The following is a 25,599-nucleotide window of genomic DNA, read 5'->3' on the forward strand; positions in this document are numbered from 1 at the left end:
TAGTTTGTGAACACTGTTTCCTTGGATTTTTTCCTTCCTTCTTTGCTGTGTACTTTGAAAACTGAGCCAGTGTTCTAAAACCCAAAGGCCTGAGCTGCTCCATCATCCTGATGTAAATTCACAGTGAGTTCTCTGCTTTGTGAGTGGGTGTACAATGAGAAGCAGCACTAGATGAGTGCCTCTCTAACTGACCTTCAAAATCATATTAAGTAACATTTATAAAGTTATTAAATAAGGGTGCTTTAACAGCAGGCAACAGTCATTAGAAAATTTAAAATTGATCCATTGACCTAAACAGCTTGAGGGTCACTGCTTTGTATTAAAGGCAGCAAAATAATCCTTTTATGCTTCAGGGTATAAATGGGGGGGAAAAGGTCTCTCAGTGTCAGTTATTAAAATAAGAGCTATCTTAGACATGTTGCAGAAAGCTGATGTGAACTTTGCAGCCATTTTGCATGCTGAAGATTGGGGAAACAAAAATGAAACAAAATTTCACCTCTTACCACAAATAACCGTATAGGGTATATAAGTTTTGTGAATGGTTAATATATTTTTATGCAGAAATAAACAGAAGTAACATTGAGACAATCTCCTTCAATTTCCTCCTATACAGAAGTGAGAAGTTTAACAACTAAACCCAGGTATTTCATACAAAAGTAAGCAGGGACAACTCTACTGTAGTTGGAAACATGAGGTCAGAAGATCACTCACAACTGGCTACACCGTGTTTGCAGATGTCTGTTTGATTTACAGAAGGAGCTATTACTTGTGCAATGATTTTGCTTCATGTATTTAAGAAATGTCCTGGATTATCACCAGGGATTATTTTTCTTGAGATAGTAGTAAAACTCTGAAGCTTACCTTCCAGATACAGGGATTTTGTTGAAGAAAATATTATATAAGGCACTACTCAGCCCAATATCTCTGGTCATTAATCAAATATATTTTAGATACTTTAGATTGTATGATAAAGAATGCCAGTCTGATATCTCAAAAATCACGACTCAGACACCGAATATGAGATTACTTTCATGTAACACCTGCTAATTTTAATGCATTACAATGCTTTAACTTTGCCTTTTGTCCTCTAGTCCTTTCATTTCAGATGCTATCAACTATTAGGTCATTTGACAAACTCTGGGGAAATCCCCTCCATACACAAAAAATACAAACCCATCAGTCAGATCAGACAGTAGTCACAGTAGCTGCCAAATATGATGATGAGCAATTTTAATGCATCCTCCACAAATTTTGCTCCTTTTTGATAGTTTTTTTTAAATTTCCCCTTTCCTCTTTTGTTGTAAAATATATGTTATTTTTAGTACAAATGGCCATTACCAACAGCAAGATAATTACAACAATAATAACAGCAACTCATTTCTGTGCCAAGTTTTGGCAGTTCATAGAAGAGTAAAGCACAAGAAGGGAACGAGTCATGAACAGATCCTCACTTTCCTTGAAAAGCCAAACAACTCCCAAAGGTTAGGATTTCCTTTGTAATCAATGCCTACATTTTGCCTTCATACTGACACAAATGCTGCCTTGTTGTAAGCTGCTGGCATTGTAGTTAAGACTTGGAAAGACACATTAAATAGAAAGAATTATGCTAACTTCTTTGGTAATAGATTACAGAAAGTGTAGTGAGGCAGAATTCATGGGCAAAGTGAAAAATGGTGAGAAAGCACTCATCTGTCTCTAAGACAATGGGGCTTCCAGGTATCAGAGAGCAAAATTCAAATATAAGTCTAACATTGCAGATTTGGTTTAAAATGAAAGTATTCATCAATCATGGATCCATTTTTTAGTTTGTGTTTTTTCTGTTCTTTTGCTGTTTTGTTTTTTCTTTAAGAACAACACAGCACACAGTAAAGTGCAGGATTTTCTATGCTGTTAGTTCCCCCTAGGAGTCTTCCTTATCCATGCCCTGTCCAATCTTTCCAGTCATAAGCCAGTTAAACATGCCAACAAGTTTTGGGTTTATTTTCTCTCACTAGAGTGGCATGTAAGGAAAAAAAAAAAGAGGTAGTGGTAGTGGTGACAGTGGTGACAGGGTATAGATCTAAACTTGGAAACTGCATTGTTGCCAGGGAGTCAGACACATAGAACAGACCTGAAGAATCACAGCTCAGTCTTGAATTGCAGATAGGTAGAAAATGCAAATTATTCTGTTAATTACAGTGGCATTGTGACTGGATGGAAAAAAACCCAAACCAACAAAAATACTGCCCATTGCTATAATCTTAATTCAAAAGTGCAACTTCTGCTACATTTGTTTCCTGCTATATTTCTGACCCAGAGTTCAATATATTCACAAATCTAGCCATAGTTATAAAATTACAGGAAAGAGATGCAATTGATTTAGTGCAAGACACTTGAACATTTATCTGAACATAACAAACAAACAGAGGAAGATCAAAGACTCCATACATGTCTCCATAAGGCAGATGGTAATTTTTAAATATCAGATCTTAAATATACTATTTCTTAAGAGGTAGAAAATATCAAAATACTAAGAAAAAAATTCTAGCTTGAAACAATCAGCTTGCTTACTTTTAAAAAGTCTTACTGTTGCAATTTTTAGGTTAATAAAAACAAAGAAAGATATGGAAGCACAGGATTTCGTGCTCTGTATAGATTTTGCTTACTGGAAAAAGAGCTTTTTCATTTAGTCAGTGCTCAAGCAGTATATACAAAGGATCTCCTCCTCTTGCCCTGTTGTGGTGACAAATCTGAAGATTCCCAGTGGAAAATTTTGGCGATTCCTGAACTTCTAGCAGTACATTTAGCCAGGTACAATTTATGTATGAGGCAGCAGAACCACTGACGTGAGCTCAGAACTACCTCGTCCATAACGCTGATAAAAAAAAAAAAAAAAAAAAAAAAAAAAAAAAAAAAAAAAAAGCTTATTTAAATCTCTTCAACAGGCAGCAAAAGATCAAACTCAGATCCCAGCACTGGCTGATAATCTGTTTTAGCAATTTATACCATCTCAGAGATAGCTGAACTACTCACTGCACTGTGGAAGCCTACTGAGTTCCTAAGGCTTGCACTCTCACTGCTCAGCACTTCTAGGAGATGCTGATGCTGCTGTCTCCAATGCAATGCAATAAGGCATAAGTTAACTCAGAACTGACATTGCTACACATTGGAAAAGGAGTGTGAAAGCTCCTCTTTGTCCTCTCACTGGTAACATTCAGAACTATTTATTAAATATTGTTATAAAAAGAAGTCAGGGTATTTATACATTCAAACCATCACTGCAATAGTCAGAGAGAAGGAAACAAATTATCAGATTCTAAATTAAGTACAATTCTGGAGATATGCACACTTGCACATGTACACATGCCACACACATATATTATATATGTGTGTGTACATATATATATATAGGTCTCTATATATATAGATATATTTTATATATTATTCTTCTTTTAAATCAGATCTGAGAATACAGCATAGAGTATCTTCACTGAGCTCCTTTTTCACCAGAGTACAGGATTGTCCAGTTTGGAGAAACCAGGTTCTCTTCTAAGATCCAAGTAGGTTCCATTGCTCACCCAGGAGTCATCATCAGATTTCCTGTCAAAGATTAACCAAATACCCAAAATGTTAAGCTTATGTTTTCCCTATATACGTTGTGTAATGCAATCTAGCACTATGCAGATACCCAATCCAGCCCATGAACCACGTGCAGTGCAGTACAGCCTTCAAACACAGCAATACAGCTTGGAGAGCTGAACTGTTAGGTCTGCACTGGGCATCTCAGTAGCCTGGTGTTCAGCTGAGATGAATACACTTATTTGACTGTCATATGCCAGTGCTTAGCACTTAAAGCTACAGTCCAGGTTTATTTTGTGGTCTCAAAGGTGGCTTTGAGTGGAAAGTGGAAACTTTCCTATTTACCTCTCCAAAGATGGCTCACCATGGTTATTACATAAAGAGAGTCTATAGCTCTTAGGCAAGACATTAAGTACCATACCCTGGTGGAATCAGGCCACCTTTAATCTAATGTACAACATTTTTGGCACAACAGCAAATTATTCTTTTAAGTAAATCAAGGCTTGCGATAGAAATCACTATTTGAAAATCCAAATATATAATTCGTATCTATTTTAAGACTAGGTAACTTTTTTGCTATATATAGTAATTAATTCTGTTACTTAAATCTATAGCACAAATCTCAGTTTTCAAATCCTCATTGTTCGGATTCATATCCTCTTCCTTATTCATAATTCTCATTGTGAATATACAATTAGGAAGTATTAGATTTTGCCTCTATCCTGCTGGAAGCAACATTTGCTTCTCTTTAGTAGATGGAATTGACATGGGATGAGTTAGCTCACAAGCATACCAGATATGTCACAGCCTAATCTATTTCCTCTATGCACCTATTTTAAAATATTTCTGTGTTCCTCAGAAGTACAGTCTCTTATCAGGAAAAAAATTAGGATCCCAGATCTGATGGCTGTAATATGTAGGCCCAAACAACATTCACCTTGTCTCAAACTCTTTCACTGGAGGAGAACAGAGAAGATGTAGGCCATGTCTTCACTAGAATAATTTGTGTCTTTCTATGGCTAAAGTCTTCTGTTAATTGATTTACAAAATGGAGAAATAAAGTGCCCTTTGAATAATAATAATTTCCCCATGAAATAGAGGAAACAGCTATGGAAACTGAAGGCTCTAACTGCACATTTCTGACTTCAGAAGTTCAGTAAGATAACAATGCCAACTCAATGTCTTCACCTTTCTTGAAAGAATCAAAGCTGCTACATTCACTCAGGCAAATTCAAATGTAGACTACTAAATATCATTTGCCATCAAGGCAAAAAGACCTAGAATTAAGCTCAGGGATGCACTAATGAAAAAGCAATATATAATTCTGAGTTTTAACTAAGTCTGGAGTGCTATGCATTGCAAAGTATAAAAATCAAGAATAAAGAAGAAACCTGGAAAAAATGAGCCTGCTTTCTGGCAGTTTAGAAACAGATCTTCATTAAGAATTGCAATTAATTATATCCGGATTACTAAATAGTACCTGAAAAATCTAGGCTGATGCTCTAGATTGTTTTCTTCCAGCACCTTTCGTCGTTCTCTCTGTAGCTGCTCAATCCTCTGCTTTTGCATTTCAGCTCCTTCAATATTCCCTTCTTCTAGAAACCTATAGCACCAGCATTGATAAGAGAGACACTTGATGCTTCAGTCCCCCATCTTTGCCAGGTCCTCAAGAGGTGCAGAATCTAATCTCTACAGTAAGCAGTTTGCAGCATTTGGAAGGTAAACAGCTACATACAGCTACATCTGCAGACAACTGCACTATCAAAAAGCACTTAATAAAAAGTAATTCCTATAACAAGCTCAGGGTCATCATTATATTACATTCTTGCACTTGGAGTTTCTACTGTTGCTAACGTTCACCACAGAAGGAAATTCTAAGTGTCTCAGGTGCTGGCTATTCAAACATGGTATATGCTCCACATCCGGAACCTCAAGTACCAAGGTTTTAAAATCTTTGGAAAGACATTTATCTAGAAGCATGCAAGAGCCAATTCTAGGAAACACTGGTCCATACCTGGGGAGGGGTTGAATTAGATAATATTTAGACGTCCCTTCCAGCCCATATTATTCTATAACTCTATGATAATGACTAGACAAGATTTTGGTGAGTGATTAAAACATCTGTTTCATATGCACATGGAATAAAACCACACTGTAGGCATCTGCAAAAATAGTCTGAGCTTAGGGTAAAGTGAGCATAGAGATGATTAAGAACTACTTGAAGAAGATATTTAAGAATTAAAACTTCTTACCTTTGATCTGGCCTCAACCGTGTATCAGTGGATGGGAGTAATGACCTAGTTTGCAAGTCCAGTTCATTTAACTCCAGTGCAAACTGAGTAAATCCGTACCACTGTTCATAACCTTTTGGCATTGGATCTAAAGAAGAAAGGAGTACATTCAGAATTCCAGTTAAATACTCTTACATTTAAAAGGAAATTTCCAGGCTCCCCTCAGTCATTTCTGATCATCTCCGAACCACAGTCTCACTTCGGGGAGAATAAAAGGTTTTTAAAAATGTGACAAAAGCCAACACCCCCCCTTGACAATTGCACTGTAACAAAATGGATTTATCTTCTCTCAGCTGAATTGAAACACAGCTGTTATAGAGATGATGCCATTATCACAGTGCCTTTTCCAAAGTACAGTAGACAAAACTCCACAGGTTTGGGAGAAGTTCAGATATGGCTGTCATTAGAGGGTTCAGCTTTGTGAACTATCCTCTACGGTTTAATACATGAAATACACAACACTTCTCTACATAAGAAGTGAGGAGAGTTTTTGCTCTCTCTCTCTCTGTTTTTTTTTTTTTACTTCATTTTTAGAGTCCTCAATAGCCATTTCATGCTCAAATATGAAAATGAGGGAAAAAGAGAAAAATGGAGAAAGCCATGGGATTAAGTTCTCCATATTACTGAAGTTAAGTCATGTATTCTCATCTAAATCTTAAATGCATGATAAAAATCTAGTACTCCACACAGAAATAATAAGAAGTTGAGGCCTAATAAGGAGATGAAAATTGCAAGCTTATTCTCAAGCAGATCTTAAATTCTGTAAATTAGACATTCTGATCACTAACTTGCTCTCCATACGCAGTTTGAAGATGAAGTTGTCCCACAGTATAAACTCTCATGCCACTTCCCAAAAAGTCGATGCACAACTTTCCCAGCTTTATCCATGACACTCCCTTCAATCTCATGGGCACTTGGATTCCAATATTTTGCCTAGAATTAAAAGGACCAAGGGAGAAAAGGTGCATAAGAGATCAAGTGTGAGCAATTTTGTCATGTCAGTAGCACCATGCTGTAGAGTGGTTTTCTGGAATTACAACTATTCATTTAGGTGTGCATTACAACATCATATGGAAACAACTGCTGTTAGTACTATTAATTGTCTGATTAAATACTAATGTTGAGAATAGTATTTAATTGGCTTTTTTCAGGCAGTACTAGGTGAGAAGCATAGGTGATCCTGAATTTTGCCCCATGACAGGTAACACTGACTCCTGACAGTTACCTGAATCTTCCCCAAATTCACACAATAGGAAGACAAGGAACTGATACAGTAATCTTCAGTTTAGACTATTTACATTTCATGTGTAAGATTTTCAGGCTCTCAGTACTGAAAAACTGGACTCCAAATACCTACTGCAATTATGCAAATACATTACAGTACTTTTAAGTAAGTATTCAGAAAAAAAATAATCAACCTAATGCTTCTTACAAAGCACAAAGTATTCAGGAAAACAAATAAGAAAAGGAAACTTTCCTTCTGCTGCTGAGCATGCCATGCTGCATAAATAAGCTGTAGTACTTCACTTGTATCTGTATGGTCTGTTTCTGTGTACAGCACAGCCTTTTCTCCAGCAATCAGACACAGAAAATGCAGGTTGAGGTAAGTTGTCTTTGCATGCTTTGCTAAAGTGTCTCAGAAATTCAGGCATAATTTTAGGTTTTCATTGATTTTCCTTGACTAGGAAGAGGTCATCCATTGACAAAAACTAATTTTCATTTCAGTTACAAGGGTGTTTCCTGAGGAAGTATTGTATTGATGTCTTGTACTGATGCAAAAGCTTTGAGTAACACCACAACCTCTTACTTAAACTCCTCCAAGTACCTGCAAAGGGCTAGAAAAGAGCATCTGGTGAAACACTCCACAGAAGCACTGGTCCTAGAGATGCTGGATGAGTGCAACCACAGCATATGCCAATGGGTTAGCAGGAAGCACGTGCTAAACAACTGGCAGCAGACACCTTGTGCCTACCTCTCTCATCAAACACAGAGCAGGTTTTTCATCATACTTCTTGCTTTCCTGCATCTCCATTGGAATCACCTGAGAAAACTGCTACTTCTCTCTTGTCTGGCTCTGCCTACTGAGTGGCACTTCCTTCAGAGTTCAAGTTTCTCAAAGAATCACAGGTAATTACAACAGAACTATAGGAAAATACAGCTTGTAAGCAGTTGCACTGAGCATCAGCAGAGAGCATCCACTCACTGCTGTGTCTGTTAGAAAAGGCACTGCCAACATTGCTGTGGTTACCTTTATGAAATTCAATTTGCAGTGGCAAGTGTCGTCATTAAGATTTTTGATGATGATCTCTCCATAGTGTTCAATCCATCTTTGCCCACTTAAGATATTATGAATGCAAGATGTCACCTTGTTCCATGCAAAATGGTCTTTAAAACTGCAAGAAAAATACACATAAGAAAAACTGCATGCCATATTCAAACAAGTTCCTACAGTTTTTGAAAAAAAACCCCCAAAAAACAAACTGCACAGAACTTGATTACAAAAGCCCCACAAACCAATTTTTTTTCTGGAATGCCTTATCTTCTTTTTCTACACCTTCCATAAACCTCGAGTTATTTTTCTTTTTCCATGTTGCAGAATAAGTACTTTGTAGACTCTCCTAGGAAAACAGATTTAATTGGAACACTACTCATTTGTTAGACCTCTGGTTCTGCAAACACGATGAATATAGACCAAATTTTAAAGGATTTATAATGGGCACTCTCACAATCCAGAGTAGGAATGCTGCAAAGTTTTCTTTAAAACATAATTTACCATACTCAGCACTTAACTAGAGTGGCTGCATAGTTCCTTGGATAATGAATAGCAGATTTGCCACTGGTTCTGTTCATCACTAACAAAAATTATTTATGCAGTGATGATAGCAATCAGCCTCACCTACAGACCGAGACCTCATGGCATTAGGGTCTGTACATATATATGTACCAAAGACAGGAAAGGCAATAAGACCTAAACCCACATTCAAGCAAAAATCTCATACATTTCTCTACCATACAAGTTTTTCCATGTGATTTTAAATTTTTCACTGAAGTATGAAAATACCAAACTTGTTTTTTCAAGAAACACAAGAGTGATGGTTTTTTATTTTATTTTTTGTTTTTTATGACCTTCAAGAGAGTTAGTGTGTCTGTTTTATTCTTCTGGCTTTGCTTTGACGGGTTTTTTTCTGCCCCTCTCCCTTCTTCCTCTCCTTTTTTAACTAAATCCTAATCACCATATGGCACCAAACAACTTGTTCTCATCTGGATAAAGGTGGCTCCAGCATGTGCAAACCTGTCTGTGCCCATGCATGAACAGCAGTGTATGACTCTGCACTTACACTGGAAGAGTTACATGTGTTGTACCAACTGGAACAATTTCCATGGACTTTCCCCAGAATTTATTTTTCCATCTTATATCTGAAACAGGCAAAAAAAAAAAAAAAAAAAAAAAAAAGTCAGGTTTAGTCATAGGCATGGGTGAATCAACTATATGTGGGGTCTACTTTATTTTCAAGTAATGAAGGCCAACAAAGTACAATATAATAAAAGTTCAAGAATGCTGTGGACCTTATTGTTTTTTATTAGCAAAGTAAGAGAGGTTTATAAGTCCTCTTTCAAAAATGTTTTCAAAAGAGAGGAATGTGACTAAGCTATAGACAGTATACATTTCTCTGCAATTCAGTTGCTAGTGAATGAATTCAGACATTTCCAAAACCAAAGCAGAATTTTGAATACAAAAATATAGCAATTAAGAACACCCATAACAAAGAAAGATAATATTTCAAAGGTCAAACAAATTGCAGAGGGATTTAGTACAAATTCCTCTGTAAGTCTAACTGGTCTTTTAAAAATCTGGTCTGAATTATAGAGATGTCCAAGTTTCATGTGATTTCTCCAATAAAATGAGAAACATCAGTGCAAGTTTAGCCAAATCTTTTGAGCAAAACCACCTGAAAGAGAAAGAAACAGATAGAGAAGCGTGGCAGAAGGGTGGTAGAGTTAAATTGGGCTAGATGGTCAGGCAGTAACTTTCAGAGTAACCTCAGAGCTCAGGGCAATAGTACTCTTGCTCTATTAGACAGTAGGAACTGCATTCTCTGCCCAGTCTGAAAAAGAGGGAAAAAATAATCTCATGGTCTCAGAAAGATGCTAGTATTAAAACAAGGAAAATTAAACCATTGTCTCCTATGCAATTTTGTTATGCAGGCTGTGAGACATGCTCACACTACATGGAAGTGATAGGACTGAGCCACACCACACTGCCTACCATTGCACAGGCTGGAGTGGGACATAAGGCAGAGCTGGTATGGAAAAAAATGATCCTTTTCTTGAGAAGGACCTTTTGGGATATTTTTTTTTTTTTTTTTTTTTTCAGTTTGATGCTGTGTCAATATCTTCAGCAACAGCATTTCTGCTGTGATTCCTATACTGCACAACAAGTCCAAAACTACCTTGAATCTGTTGATGTTGAGCCATATTCTGTACTAGCTTTCCCTTCTCTGCAGTGGGACAGAATAGAAAGGGTAAGGGCACACCCTGCTCAGTTTAACAGTTAAAATGTATTATCCAACTGTGTTGTATTCTATGTTCTTATAGGTGGCAAAGCTGTCACACAAAGATCAGTATGTGGAAAACATCTTGGGAACCACCATGTGCAACTTGATTATGACAAAATTTTAGGACAGCAAAGAAAAGTCAAGTGTTATTTCAAAGCTATGCTCAGACTAATTCAGGCAGAGATACTGTAATAGTTGGAACTTTGTGTTTCCATCACTTAGGTGTCCACACTCCTTTGCAAAGGCAGAGTCAGCCTCATAAGTCAGGGAAAATGATTTCCAAAATAACTGTCCCTGTCAGAATCCAGTATTCTGGCTCACTAGAGATGATCAAGAGATTTTCTGATGTTGAAACAGATGAACTAAAGTCAGTGTCTGGTGGGATGACAGCATTACTCTGGCAATGTTGCTGATGGCTGTCTCCTTTTCAACTGCAGAGATAATATGGTAAGTGAAAAGATCTCTGCAAACAGAAAGAACTCATTGACAAGCTACCTTTATTATTAATTTGATATTAATCTTTCTTCATAAGTTAATATAGCCCCATAACAAGAAGCCACAATATTTACAAACTGCCTTTGCATTGGAAAAAAATCATTGTCCAATGATTAAAACCAAACAAACCTCTGAGTCTCCTGTGCTCATCAAGACCAAATCTTAGACTTTCTCATAGATCAAATTCTCAGATCTCATCTTAACACGACAGCTGTGCTCTCCAAATGCAATATTTAAATGATAACATTTTCAAGATCTGTTAAACAAATTAGTCTCATCAGTTTTTATTAAGACAGGCTGCTACCCGCTCTTATTTGTACAGTTGCCAATTATTAAATACATTTTTGGTCATCTCTGCTTTTTGGCTAAGAAAAAAAGTAGTCCTGTCCTTGCATTTGTTTGCAAAGAATTATAACTGACTAGGAAAACACAGACTAATGACAGAATTCCAATTTCTGTTCAGTATGGTTCTGTCTGTAATAACTACAATTAAGTCAGCAGAGTCACTCATAACAGAATTAAAGGTTTCAATATAGCTACACTGTGAACTGACAAACCTGCTGGTGAAGGATTATATTTGAGTTAAAAGGCATGGTTATGTTCTCTGTACACTCCAGAAATATCTAACCACACAGGTACTGTGACTGGCTGACATCTTCATCAGCCCTACACAGCAAGCAAAGTTCCAACACATGCCTTTGCAAACACAATGTTAATAGTCACCTAGCACAGAACCTGCACACTGTAATAGTGACAGCAGAAAAAGATATGGTAAATAATATTTATCCTTGCTGTTATGCTCAGTTTTTGAAATTATTTTCAGAACAGGTTTACAAGATCTGCCAAGACTCAGGATTTAACTTGTTGTTTTTCAAGCTGTGTTCTAGCTTGTTTTATAAATAGCTTGAGGTACAACTATTGTGTACTAAAGAATGGTCCCTATCCCAAACAAATGTGATTTTAAAGAAGTGCAGATATTTTCATATGAAAATAAGAATTCATTTATCCTACTAAAAAAACCCTTGAACATCTTATGGCAGAACATCCAAGTAAGAACATAATGCATGTAAGTATAGGCTAGCATTACTTAAAACCATTCTAATATAACTTAAGCAGAGAATTAAACCTTTTCCTGATTTTTTCATATTTCATGTTAAACAAACAATGAAAATATTATGAACACTGTAAAACTGTATGACAGACTGATGAGTTACCTTGCCAAAAAGCAAAGTTCATAGATTCAGCATGGCATGCAGAAATAGGTGGATGGTGACTGACCTAAAAGCAAGACATGAAAGGAGAAAACAAAAAATGGACATATTAACACTTGAAGTCATTTTAGTTTGGTTTTGGTTTGGTTTTTTCTACCTCTTTCCTTCATATATGACATCTACAAACTGAACATTTACTTTCCTCTTGCAGTGGTGTCCTGAAGGGGGAGTCAGTGAAATTCAAGATACTGACACCTAAGAGGACTTGAAATAAATGGGAAGCACATATTTTAAAAGGCCTGTGAATTTTGCTCATGAGTGAAAATTTAACAATATATTTCATACATTGTCTCTCATGTGATAATACATTTACCCTTATGCCCCTTTAATGTTAACAGATGTTACTTTTTAAGCACACAGACAAATTCTTCTGTACAGTAAATACCCACCAAAGGCTATGAAGGAGGAGAGAGTGATCAGCATCTCTGGGGGGGGGCACAAGTGGAGAAATCAAGCCACGAAATTTCATCCAGCAACCCCTACTACTGCAGTAGTGACACCTCAGGTGTTTCTAGCATGAAACTCTTAACCACATACACTGCATTTTACCAGCTTTGGGTAATAGCTTGTATGTGATTTAGGGCAACCACCAAAATAGCAAAGCAAGGACTGTAAGGAAATAGATACACAAGTGCAGAATATTAAACTGGAATGGTAAAAATTAAGTTCAAAAAGGGAAATCGGTCACTCCTCCTTGGCTGTAAATTCTCCCTTCTGGGGGAACACAAGTAAGAATTGACCAGGACCAACTCTTTATGTGTAATGCCTACTGTTCTCTTGACAGGCAACAACTTATTTTTTTATTAGATGAAATTGCTATTTCCTACTATGGATTCAATTTCTTAACCACCTATATGGCTCAGAGGAAGTTTTATTTTCATTGTTTCTCATTTTGCATATCTATTGTCAGGCATTTTTTCTGCAACCACCCAGTTATCTACTGAACATCATCTACTTGGTTTAAAAATAAGTAAATTTAAAAAAAGTCAAAGTACTAATTACTCTCAGCTATGCCTTAATCCAACACTCTCCTTCTCACATACTGCAGAGATTAACCCCAGATGTCACTATAATTCATGGGTTAAATTTAGCTCTTATAATTCCAGAGTAAGGTCATGGAACTAAATGGAGTTACTCTAAACTCACTCTAGTAATAGAACAGGATCTCAGTTATGTTATACATTATGCCTATTCCTTGGGTTGCATACTATCCATACTAACAAGTTATCACGAGTAAGCATCAAAATCCTTGCACAAACAAGCAATAAGCAACAACTCCTGATGCAGAGGGAAGTATGTAATGCTTGCAAACTGCATGAAATAGCTTTCCTCCCTTCCTAACATTCCTCCATCCCATACTATTTCAGTAACTTTACTGCTCTATAAACTCATGCCACTCATCTCACATATTAGAACAATAGCTATTAAGAGCCCAAACCCTCTCTTGTCTTAAAATTTTAGAAAAAATAGCCTTTGTAGTGATTTATCCAATATTCAGAATCACTTCCTTTAATTCAATTTAACACTAAGCTCAGTACCAGTCTCCATTCATCACTGAAGTGGTCTATACACACCAGCTTAGAGCTGAAGTAGCTGAAGAACCAGGTATCTTACTAAAAATTTAAATTTCTCTTGCCTGTGACATTCCCTGAGACTAAGGAAGGTCACATTTCACTCTTTTTTGTCAGTTCTATAACATAACATGCAAAATGTGTTTTCTTGAGGTGGCCAAACCCACTTTGTTTCCTAAAGGAAGCATCTTGCTTTCTCTGATCGAATATCCACATAGTACACCTTTGCCCACTGCACTTTCTGTAGTTTGTGGGGGTTGTATTTTGTTTTGTTTTGTTTTGTTTTCTTATGTCTAGACTGAATAAGACAGCTTCCAATCATTCTAACTCTGCTAGGAACCAGATTATTTAACCTTTATATCTTTTTAACAAATGTCTCAAGCTTTGCAATTTTGGTAACTTCAATGGTTTAAATTTAAATTTTTTAACACACACTTAATTCTCCTTTTGGGGAATTATTATCATAAATACTCAGACCTTGATGTGTTGTGTACAGACTTCACCTACTATGCTGTGATACCAGACCTGAAAGGCTTTGCCCACAAAGCATATAGACAGGAAGCAGAAATATTCATGGTGCCATAGAAAATATTATTGGTTGAATGACTCACAAAAGGGTAATATTTGTAATAAAAGAAGACATTAAACAGTTGAAGGCACAGTTTTTAAAAAGATCACATGGAAAAAAGAAAATTATAAGAATGTGAATGCTTGTTACAATTATGATCAAATTTCAGCCTAGGGAATTGCACTCTACTTAACAGTTATCTAGTTACTGTGGTTGGCAGCCTTGCCAGCCTTTGCTTCTCAAGTGTCAGATGCTGGTTGTCATGTTCCATCCCAGAGTTAGCAGACCTTTCCCCCAAACTATTTCCTTAATTTATAATTCTGTAGAGTCTCTTGAATTTTGCTGGGCTCACGTTACATAAAGTAGTTTTGTATTTTGTTTAATCCTAGAGGATCCCAGCCATGCATTTAGAATTAAACATTGAACGTATCGAGCAGCAAATCTAAGGGTTGCAGCACACAGTACCTGTTCTGCAAAGAACTTGAAACCTTTATCTTCACGAATACATTCATAGGTTTCTCCAAGCACAGGATTAAATGGCTTACTTCCAGCTCGGTAGTAACTGGATGCATATGCAGAAACTGCAAAGGCAGCTACATACACCTGGGAATAACATATGTGAAATGTGGATAAGTTAATTTAACACAACTATGCATTATATTTGCTATACATTCTGATTTAGCAGCAGAAAAAAAAATAATTAAGGTCTTTTCCTGACATCAGGTTCTTTATTTTTCCATAATTTGCAGGCTACAGACATGCATGCCTCCTGCAAGTTAAGCACCAGTTCACACGTGACAGTTTCCAGTGATCAAGGATTGGAGTTATTGGGGTAAAACATTGAGAATTTCAGGACAGCATTTTGAAAACTGTTTGAAATAGCTTAGCATTCTGCAGTTCAAAGCAATAACCTTAAAATTTACTATTAGAATGTGTATTATAACTGGCTTTTCTAGCTCTGGTCTGTGATTGTATGGCTCTACCGGCTATCTTTTTTTTTAACGTGGCACAGGAAATATTGGATGACTTTTCACCAAGTTTGCTATTTCTAATGCAGTGTGAATTAAATTGCCTTTTATCTGCTGTGTCCTATTACCTAACCAGGTCTTCATTATGATGGAGACACGGGTAACCCTTCCAAATTTTTGCAGTCAACTCAAGCATAATTCCTCCTAACCCTGAGGAATTAGAACTCAAAGTTGTTTGATGCAGGTGTCTTTTGTACCATTCTTCTCCCCTTTCATTCCCTTTCCTTCATCTTGTGAAAACTTAGATGCTTTCCTTTCACAGTTTCAGAAACAGAATCCACTTCAGAATGGCTCTTTCATGAACTATTGCAATTACTGTGCCATAGCTAGCATCAATGTTGCCTCAGGAATTTCTCAAAGACAAAGAATCCTCCATTCTGAGCTCATTTCCAGATGCTTGGATGTGGGAAGAAGGGAAAAGGCTACTTTTCACTCCCATGTGAACAACTACTGCTCATTTCCTTTTCCTTTTTAATATATGTTCTCAAGAGAACAAAAAAGCTATGCACCAGAAAACCCAGATAAAGCCACACCCTCTCTCTTTAGAACAGAAGCTCAGTTGTAACCCTTGAACACTGTCAGAATGAAGCAAGAGGCTTTTCAAACAATATTTATAACACTACTATTCATATTAATAAATAACCTCATTTTAAGATAACACATACTGAGTTGCAAAGTTTAGTTCAGTTTAGTTCAGAGCCAATCTGTGACTTTCATTTAAGAGAATTTTAAAAGTTTTTAATCCTTTATTTGCAGGTTTCCATATTAAGTAGCTCAGAATACATGAAATGCATTTTTCTTTTGTTCTTTTGCCAAATGCTGAATTCAGGGTTCTATACTGGCAAAGGACAACACAACTACTGGACCCAACATACATACATACATTCATATTGCCCAGTTATGAGATTATGAACATTTTTGATCAACCCTGAATCTCTACAAAACCAGTTAATATAAAAAAAATGGAGCTCATTTAGTTAATATAAGGATATCAGATTAGTGTAAGGCTGGAATATCCAGTATGCTCTTTGTACAAATGTTTTACCAGAGTGGACACCCTTAAGAAATATATGGCGTTCATACTTTTATAGGGAAGTTATTACTTCAACCTCTCCTCCACCTTTTTGCTATCAACTTCTAATCTTACAGACTAAGAGCTGCAAAACAGGATTAAACTACTTCTATGTTTAACCTTGAAGGACAGCAACATACTTGAGCAGAGAGTCCTCCTGACAATGCAACAGAAATTATGCAGAAGAGTTAAAAATAGTGTGTATGTAACTATATGCAGACACACAGTTAGAGAGTCAGACTCTCAGCTGGGAGAAAAATAGAACAGAACAACTTCATTTCTTTGGCAGATTGCTTCCACATCTACTTTAATTATCTTTAATGTGACTAAGTATTTGGAGTAATATATTTACCATCCGTTCAAATGGGTTAGGTGTACGTGCTGCTTTATCTAGCAGTTCACTGTACTCCAGCTCCTCACAGAGACGCTGAAGGGTGTTAAGTGGCTCATTTAATTCAACAGGCATGGCTACTTTGGAGAGGTCCTTTCCTATGTTATTTCTCAGGATATTCCACAGGCTGATGTTACTTGTATTAGGACATGGAGCTGGTAAACATGTTCTCCGTTTAGAATTGCATCCAATTGCACTTTCAGAAATACAGTCTGAAAAGGAAGGAAGTGGCAGAAAAAATCAATTCATTGTTTATATTTAGTTTCACCCACTTTGCAAACATACATTGAAATACAAACATCTTTTTTCTGTCAAAATGTCCTTCTACCCTCACAATTCATTCAAATATTTCACTTGTGGTTTGAAGATAGCCTGATATAAAAATGATAAAATTCAGAACAAGTTTTTAATTTCTGAGTGCTAAATGAGGCAAATACCAGGTACAAAATAAAAAAATTACTTTCCTTCCCCTTAAAAACAGTAAAAAAGATCCAGGCACTCCACTGGATTTGAGAGTAAATATTATAAATCTTTTATTTGTAACAGAGATAGATTGCTATCTGTTTAAGTGACATAAAACCTCCTTCCTTGACAAGAGCTTCAATTAAGCTGACACTTTTCAGAAGGCAAGGCGTTACTTACGGAACCAACCATAATAACCACTTCTAGCTTTCTTTTACTGCTTTTTGAGTACTCCCACCAGGGAAATCTACTGTACCAATGACTTACATGCAGGCTTTCCCACACTGCTCCCTGCAATGCTTAGCATTTAAAGAATACGAGCAATGTTAGTCCTTTGACAGGCCTACATGTTGGTGGAAAAATGGTCTCTTTTAAAGGTAGAAAAGATGAAGCAACTGTCAAGTGATGAGTTTGCTGAAGCTTTAAGAAAAAGGGCTCATGTCAAGAGACCTTGACATGAATATCTGTCTATGTTGCTATGTCAAAACAATCAAAATAGGATAAATAGTTTTAAGTGTGACATGACATATTTTGTGGAAGGACCAAAACAGAGCTACCAGCTTCTTCAACAAGCACTAGTCTGAAGTGGTGACATTGCTTAACTGCACACCAGTCTCATTTCAGAGAGGAATACATTTGCCACTACAAGGATGCATTTTATTTTTACATATCCTTAGAAGCACCTAGGAAGCTTCTGGCCTAGATTCAGTTACCATTTGGAGACAGCCCCAGGCTGTCAATCCCTCATCTGGCTTTCCTCACACAGCTTTCTCTTGGCAGATTAAAACAGGAGTGGGCAGCACAATCTTTCCTGTTGCTGCACATGTTCAAAGAATCACTGCTCTTAGATACATGATTTCAAACACCATGTCCTCTGCTGGCCCACTGACATAAGCAGGCATCAGTGCTCAAAACAGTGTCAAAGTCCAAATAACCACAAGGGTTAACTTCTCCATCACTGCTGTGTATGCTAGTCCATGCCTCAGGTTTAAACAGCAGCCACAAATATAAACTTTATATATTTAATCTATGATTACATTGTATATATAATTTCATATATATTTAACATCAGAAGGAGCCAAAAAAAAAAAAAAGGAAGTTCCCTTAGATGCCACAGGAATTATGGGATATTTGGAGAGAAAAGAGGCAAATGCTAAAAATTTATCTGAGTTCAAAAGACCTCTCTGAAATGCTGTTTGGCTGTGTCCTTTGAAGACTTCCAATTAAAAAGCAGAATACTAATAGACTGAACTACATATTCTGGACCAAGCCATTAACTGGGGTAAAGTGGTGCTAAAACAGAATAGAGACACAATTAAGATATTCAGATACCAAAGTCTCTATACTGGGAAGTTTGTCCAACTTCCCCATGAAAAGAGCTGTGGCAAATAGCCAGCAACAACACTGAACAAGATGAAGACATCTCACCTCCAGCTAGACTCAGGGACTTTTAAGTCCAGACTGGACCATTATAATAATGTGGTCTGACCTTGTACATAACAGTGGCCAGAGGTTTTTATCACAATCCCAAAATTTATGGTTCAGCTAAAGCTCTGTAGGCAAAAGACATCCAGTTTGCTGTTAATGGGAGTGGCAGGCTGCCCAAAGCACAGAAATAGCAATAGCAGGCATCAGAAGCACATGGAGGTGATAGTCTTTTTTACAAGATGATGTACAGACACACTAGTACAATTTCCTAAGGTGCAGATCAAGAGATAAATCAATCTCTATTTTTCCTATACTTCAAAGGAAAAAAGTATCTTTGTTTTTTAACAGTTACAGAATACAGCAGAACTCCAGGCTTCTCAGACTACTCAGGTTCATAATGAACCAGTAATTTTTGGTGATGACCAGAAAAAAGCTGCCAGTAAGAAAGCACTGTTCAGCATTTTTGAAGATAAAAATACATTGATAAGACTAGGAAGAACACTGTGGTCTGCTGAAAGGGGTTGAAAGCACAAAGCCAATTTATTACGACCAATTCTTGCTCTTCTATTTGTCTTTGATTCCATCTCTAATTAGCCAGTCAGTTAAATAAGCATATGTACTAACAAGACTATCATGATTAAAAAACATGCAAGAAATAAATCCTTTTTGTCATATGCCAGGCCTGCCAGCATGTAATTACTCATGTTCCTTTCGACACTGAGTTCTGCTAAAAGCAACAGAACTCTGAGCATGGTTGTTAAACTGCAGACTGAAAAAAACAAGAGTGACAAGGAGAATATTACTTTTTATAATAAAGCAAGCAGCTAGGCCTTGTAACTTTGAAAAGACCTGTGGCATAAAGGAAATTAAAAGGAGAGGGAACTGTACCAAAAAAGCCAAGAAAAAAGGTGTTTCTGTGCTGATACAGAATCACCATTCTACTTAATCAACAGTGCCTGGGCCCTGTTGATCAGATTAGCTAGAATGTGCTGTTCAAAACCAATCTGAGGCTGTAAGAGAAAAAGTACAGGCCGTTTTCATGTTAAAATGTGTAACATCAAATTATTTGTGGTAAAAGATGGGGAAAAAAAATCCCAAACAAAAAGAAACAAAGAAAATTCTCAAAACCATGTGTATAATAAACCACTAAACTTACCTAAAGTCTGTCTTTCATTGTCCATGTCATTGCTTAGGTTGTCTTCTGAGACATTATCGCTGATATCACTTACATATGAGTCATCGTCTGATACCTGAGTGTGGGGTGTGGAAGTAAGCAAGATAAGTCACTCAGTAAAATAAGCCCATAGGTGCATGAAAGTTGTTACTTTCCACTGCAATTACTGTTTTAATAGATTTGAGACGCTTAAGCTGTGTTTCAGTATTACAGCAAAGTATTAAGAAGTTCTAAGAAGACACAACTGAGTTTAGGAGCAATCACTGAAAATTTCACTATTCTTTCTCCTCGGCCACACAATTAAGAAGGCTTCCCTCATAGCAAAACCCAAGGATTTTGTGGAGTGTGAGAGAGGTGACAAAATTCGCTATGAAGTTTCAATATGCACAACATCAGCCCCAAGGTAGTACAGGTACCACAAGAACAGGTATGAATACATAGTTCTATGACAGTTTCTTAAGCACCTGTAAAATGACTCAAGAAGGCAGACAGTATAAGAAATGCAGCATCTGCATACCAGCTACCTAATTGCTATATGCCTCAGTATTCAGGTAAGATTTTTCCATATTAGTTGTGTTTTACAGTGACAGCAAATAAATACACACAGTTTATTAATTCCTTAATGCTTTGAAAATTTTTATTTTCTGGCAGTGATCTGATGTGAAGTTAGCACTCAGACTACACACATCAAGTAGCAGACAAGAAGCCACATCAGAACAACGTAAATTGTAATGCTCAAACCTCATTTTCTGAAGAGCTAGCTGACAGTAGGACTTCCTGTGCATCAAAAAATTCTGTGAGAGAGTCAGCTATAGACAATCTGCTTTCATTGGAGACCTGGTGAACCAGACCTCTGCTTTCTTCTCTTGAATTTTCCTGTTTAAAAAACATAAAATGTTTTGAGAAGAGTGGTGCCACAAATAGCACTCATGCATGCACTTCCAGTCACAGAACATAAAGGGCTGTAAAACTCTGGGAGAAGACTGCACATGCTTCTCAATTTAGTGAAAGGTACTATGTAATTCAAAGAGGGATTTAAAACCAAAGTAAAATAGACCAAAGAGAAAAAGAAAAAAAAAAAATCAGTAAATCAGTCATGGCATTGTATGGGTATTTAAAAAAAAAACAGAAAAAAAAAAAAGTATTATATTTGAGTCATTTAGCCTGATATGCAGAAGTACATCAAAAAGCCCCCAAACTCCCATCCCTTTTTATTACATCCTAGATTCTCATTCCCTTCTTATATTAGCAATGAATTTGTTTTTTCCTCCCGAGTCTTGCTTAGTGAAAGCCTGCAGTGCAGTGGCAGACAAAATTCAGAGGGGCAAAGCTCCTTTCTGTATAATAGGAATACTTTTGTTGCCCTCTTTCTTCACCAGTTAATTTTCTATGCTGTGTTTTGGAAAGCTTTCACTTCATATATATATATACATACACACACACACTTCTATACCTACTTCTGATTAAACATCGAGACAAGAGGAAACCCTCACACTGGCTCTTCTATAGGAAGGCAGTTACAATAGCCTACGAGTTAAAAAAAATCAAAATTCTACACACGTGAACATTGCTACTGGGATTGTTTCCAATACTAGTTTAAGTCTGAGAAGGAAAGCGAGCAGGAGAGGAAAAGAACAGCAGATTTTTCTACCTATCACGTGACAGGTTCATGTTGTCATCTGTCATGTTCCCTCTCTGGCATTAAAAACCACAAACCAACTGCCCAACAGACAAACTGAACTTCTACCTCATAGAAAGGCTTGAGATAAAAGCTTACACTGCTTCAGTTTCCTCAGATCTATCACAGCAGCTGATGCATCATTGAGAGAGGAGTTTGTGCAGCGGCCCTGTCTGCCTCACAGCAGCACTATGGTATCAGAGTCCTCAGACAAATCTCAAATGAAACTTCCCCAGAATAAGTGATTTCAACCTTATGTTTCATCTCAAACCATGCCAGAGGGAATTTGTGAATGAAACCACTAAAGGACCATTTGAAAGCTATTTTTGGTGTGTGTGTATATATAGAGAGTGTAGAACAACTTTTAAAAATAATTCACTGTCATTGCAAGGACCTCCACTAAACAAGAAAAATCTCCCCCCTCCCCCAAATCAACACTCCTGGAATTAAAAAGCAGTGCATTAATGCCTGTCTGGATAGCAATTTAAGTGCTGTTCAAATTCTCAAAGGATTAAAAGCAAAAGGCATTAGAATGACTGAATACCCTAAAGAAAAACAAAAATGAAAAAACAAACAACAAAAACCAAGATCAAAACTGAACAGCTAAATATGATCAAAAGACATCTCTGCTAAATATGATCTAAACCAGAAATGAACAGATGGAATGACTAAACTGTCTTTAGAAATAAAAGGAAATAATAAGTTATATAAATCCCCCAACATCACATCCATTCAAGTTTTAATGAGAGATTTACACAACAGGCAAAGCAGAAGATTCTGGATGACTTAGTACTTAGGAAAAAAACCATCAGAAATAACACTATTAACACCTAGATCCTATGACCTATAAATATACCATATTGGCACACATTGTGCAGCAAGCCAAAAAAAACCTCTCTGAACATCAGTATGTCTCAAACTGGCTGACTATGCAAAAGTCTCTCCAGTTTCTCACAAAGAAAACTCAGTGGCTGAAAGGGCTCTTGTACATCTCATTTCCCTGATCCTTTGGTCAAAATGTCTGATAGCTGCTCTAAACCTTCCATGAGCTACACTGGTAGCCAATGTTCTGGGCTGACAATACTTAGACAGGCACCAGAAAGACCACAGAACCTGAGAGTTACCAAGGGAATCAGGAGGTGAGAAACAGCAGCATGAGGGTAAGAAGGTGGCAGTGGTGTTCATGCTGAGTGGGAAGCAGGCAGGATGGGAAGGGGAACCCTAGGAAGCAGGAGCAAAAAGCAATGGAAGTGTGCTCAGGGAAACTGCTCAGGAGGAGTCTACACATCATCAACAACTCAACCACAGAAGTATACTCGTTTTACTGGCACACCACACCACAAGGAGGACATAAAGAACGGGACACAATACAGCTATGCAGCAGTGTTTAAATATAGGGGCTTGAGGAACAGACATCACTGAAAGAGGAAATCCATACCCACCTTCACCAAATCTGGACTTGATTTTGCATTAGATGCTGAATCAAGGATCATAGATTCGGCATGTATTCTGCGTAACCGGTCTTTAAGATCTGTGTTTTGAGCTATTGCCTGGAATATTTAATAAAAATATTGGGGATATGAAGTTCTCTCAACTAACTTGAATGTGGCTTTGTAGTGTAAAAAGGGGTGAAGAGTATTTAAAGTGCAAGATAAAACACCATGACCACGTGATTTTTTTAACTAGTTCAGCAAATAATTTATTATAAATGCTTCAAACCTTGCTCCTAATCTCTCAAATTAAAACTATTTTTGTTCACTATGGGGAAAAAGACATATAAATGGAAAAAGACCCCACAAAGATGGCAGGGATATATTGAACTACCAGGTTTTGCGAGTTGATTGAATGTTATAAATTAATTTTTTGTGGTTTTTTTTCTTTTTAAGCTCCTTTTCCTCATCCCTCCAATATAGCCTCTTTCAATATTAATTCTTACTCTAGTCACATCCAGAAATGCTTTATTTTCCCATCAGCCTGGTGTACTGACAACTCCCCTTGCCTTCCACTGACAGAGAAATGAGATTTAAATTCAGTCCTATCAGCTTATAATGGCAATGATCAGAATAAGAAGCCTGTATTGCAGACTGACTTTTGTTACATGTTATTTACTCATGCTGGGTGCATCTGATGGATGGGTGTCAGATAGAGTAGACTTATAGGAAGAGAATGCAACCCTGCCTGAAATGAAAATATCTCTGGGTATTAAAAAAAAGAATTAAAAAATAGTGTTCATGGAAGGAAGAAAGTAATTTCTGGCTTTATATATGTGTAGTCTGATTTTGCCATAAGACACCTATCACTCCTCTGTCAAGCATTAAAGCAGCCAGCATTGTGTTATAACCACAATATCAAATAAGTTGAAAAAGGATTTAAGCAGCTTTCCTGTAATAGCATCTCCCAGTTTTCATTGTTTACTACGAAGTGTTTTCTTCCATCTATTGCCTTCTTCCTCCCCCCCAAATAAAAATATTGTACTTTTACCCATTCAGTATTTCTTTTCTTAGACTGCATGTTAGTCAAGGATGCTTTCTTAATGAGGGAGAACCAGAGGCAGAGATGCTAATTTTGTGGTGTTTTATCCACTTTAAATCTATTCACCTTTCTTCTCATGCCAGGCTTGTGAGAGTAAAAGTCTTATGCTCTCAACCTGTGAGTTTGATTTTTTGTTCCTAGCGTACAGAAAACAAACTGAAATGAACAGCAACAAACACTAAGTCAAAGTCATCAACACGGGACTCTTTTGAAAGAAAGTCTTAGAAATATGTCAAGTTTATAGTATCTGTGCTTCCATACATCTTCGAAGGAAGCTTATTCCTATCTCTAACAGGATCTCTGCTGAGAGGGGTAAGGAAACTTCTGTTGGCATCATGGCTTTACAAATCTGCAGGCTAAGAATAGCTCTCACAGGTGTTAACCTCTGCTGAAGCTGCCAAGGTTCACAGATGGCTTCTGAATGGGCTAAAAAAGGCTTAAGTATCAGATAAGAGCTAAAAGCATGACTTTTGAAAGACATTTAGAGGATGAAGATGGTCAACAGAATTTGGACACGAAAAATTCATGTTAAGCTGAGTCTTCACTGAGTTCAGACATCTTAAAACATATTTTTTACATTAAATGGTAGGCAAGCAACACTCCAAAAATAAGTCACCTATTCAAATAACAAAAGTGGAACATCTGAAAGCCAAAAACAAAAAAAATCAGGTGAGCAAGCATAAGTATTATACAACAGGCGTCAGCTTTCTCTAAATGCTTTGAAGACATCATGACCTTTAAAGATCTAGGCAAAGAGGTATTTTGTATGCTTGAAGAACTCTAATCATATGCAACTTTTGAAAAGCAAAGGAATTTTTCACACTGAAACAATTATAAAATTATCTATGTCAATGCCAGAGAGTGTCCCCTGCCTCTGATTAGGATTTTGCAATAAACACTGAAATTTTAAGACAATGGTAATGATGGCTCTCATTGCTTTTTGAATTCAGATCACTGTTTAGTTGACATGTTGACTGACCTGAAAGTTCTGGTCTGAATCAATTACACAAAGCACACAAACAAAACCCACACCTTTTTAAAGAGCAGTCTCATGTTTAGAATTCTGCATCCATTACTGCTTTTAGATAATTCTAATTAAATAATTAAGGTTAGAAGTCCATATAAACAAATTGTACTTGAATTTGCTTTGCAGTGTCTTGGTGCAGCATGATAAAGCTCTGGTGCATTAGAAGGAAGAGCCAATTACTTTTAGCCACTCTCACCTTTATTTTTTGCTAAGACATACAGTGGATACTTCAGAACTGTTTAGGAAAAGAAAAAGAAACCCACAGCCTACCAGAACTGGGTGATTAAACAGTATATGTTCTGAGAGAAAGTATACTCATTGTCACAGAACAGCCCTCTGATTCTTAACATCAAATGATATAAATTACACTATATACCTATACCAATCTATTAAACTTCAGTGATTTCATAACAACATTATATTTAGGAAAGACTCTTTGAAAAACACAATATATAATAATACGCTATGGAACAGTAATATACAGTGCTGCAAATTCT

General features: G+C 36.8%; 1 protein-coding gene across 1 annotated transcript in view; it reads right to left on the reverse strand.

The window, feature by feature from the left end:
* Nucleotides 1–3,435: 3,435 nt before the first annotated feature.
* The window catches only part of OSBPL3 (oxysterol binding protein like 3), a 78,891-nt gene continuing 56,727 nt past the window's right edge, over nt 3,436–25,599 (reverse strand). Inside the window, exons 13-24 of the mRNA XM_030445112.1 lie at nt 22,986–23,093; nt 20,607–20,741; nt 19,848–19,941; nt 16,763–17,013; nt 14,776–14,913; nt 12,115–12,178; nt 9,188–9,266; nt 8,098–8,242; nt 6,638–6,782; nt 5,811–5,937; nt 5,039–5,161; nt 3,436–3,579 (exon numbers count right to left, since the gene is read on the reverse strand). Of these exons, the coding sequence (XP_030300972.1) occupies nt 3,483–3,579; nt 5,039–5,161; nt 5,811–5,937; nt 6,638–6,782; nt 8,098–8,242; nt 9,188–9,266; nt 12,115–12,178; nt 14,776–14,913; nt 16,763–17,013; nt 19,848–19,941; nt 20,607–20,741; nt 22,986–23,093 (1,506 nt within the window). The 3' untranslated portion in view covers nt 3,436–3,482. The remainder of the gene's footprint in view (nt 3,580–5,038; nt 5,162–5,810; nt 5,938–6,637; nt 6,783–8,097; nt 8,243–9,187; nt 9,267–12,114; nt 12,179–14,775; nt 14,914–16,762; nt 17,014–19,847; nt 19,942–20,606; nt 20,742–22,985; nt 23,094–25,599) is intronic.

The sequence above is a fragment of the Calypte anna genome, chromosome 2, assembly GCF_003957555.1.
Source record: "Calypte anna isolate BGI_N300 chromosome 2, bCalAnn1_v1.p, whole genome shotgun sequence".
Lineage (NCBI taxonomy): Eukaryota > Metazoa > Chordata > Aves > Apodiformes > Trochilidae > Calypte > Calypte anna.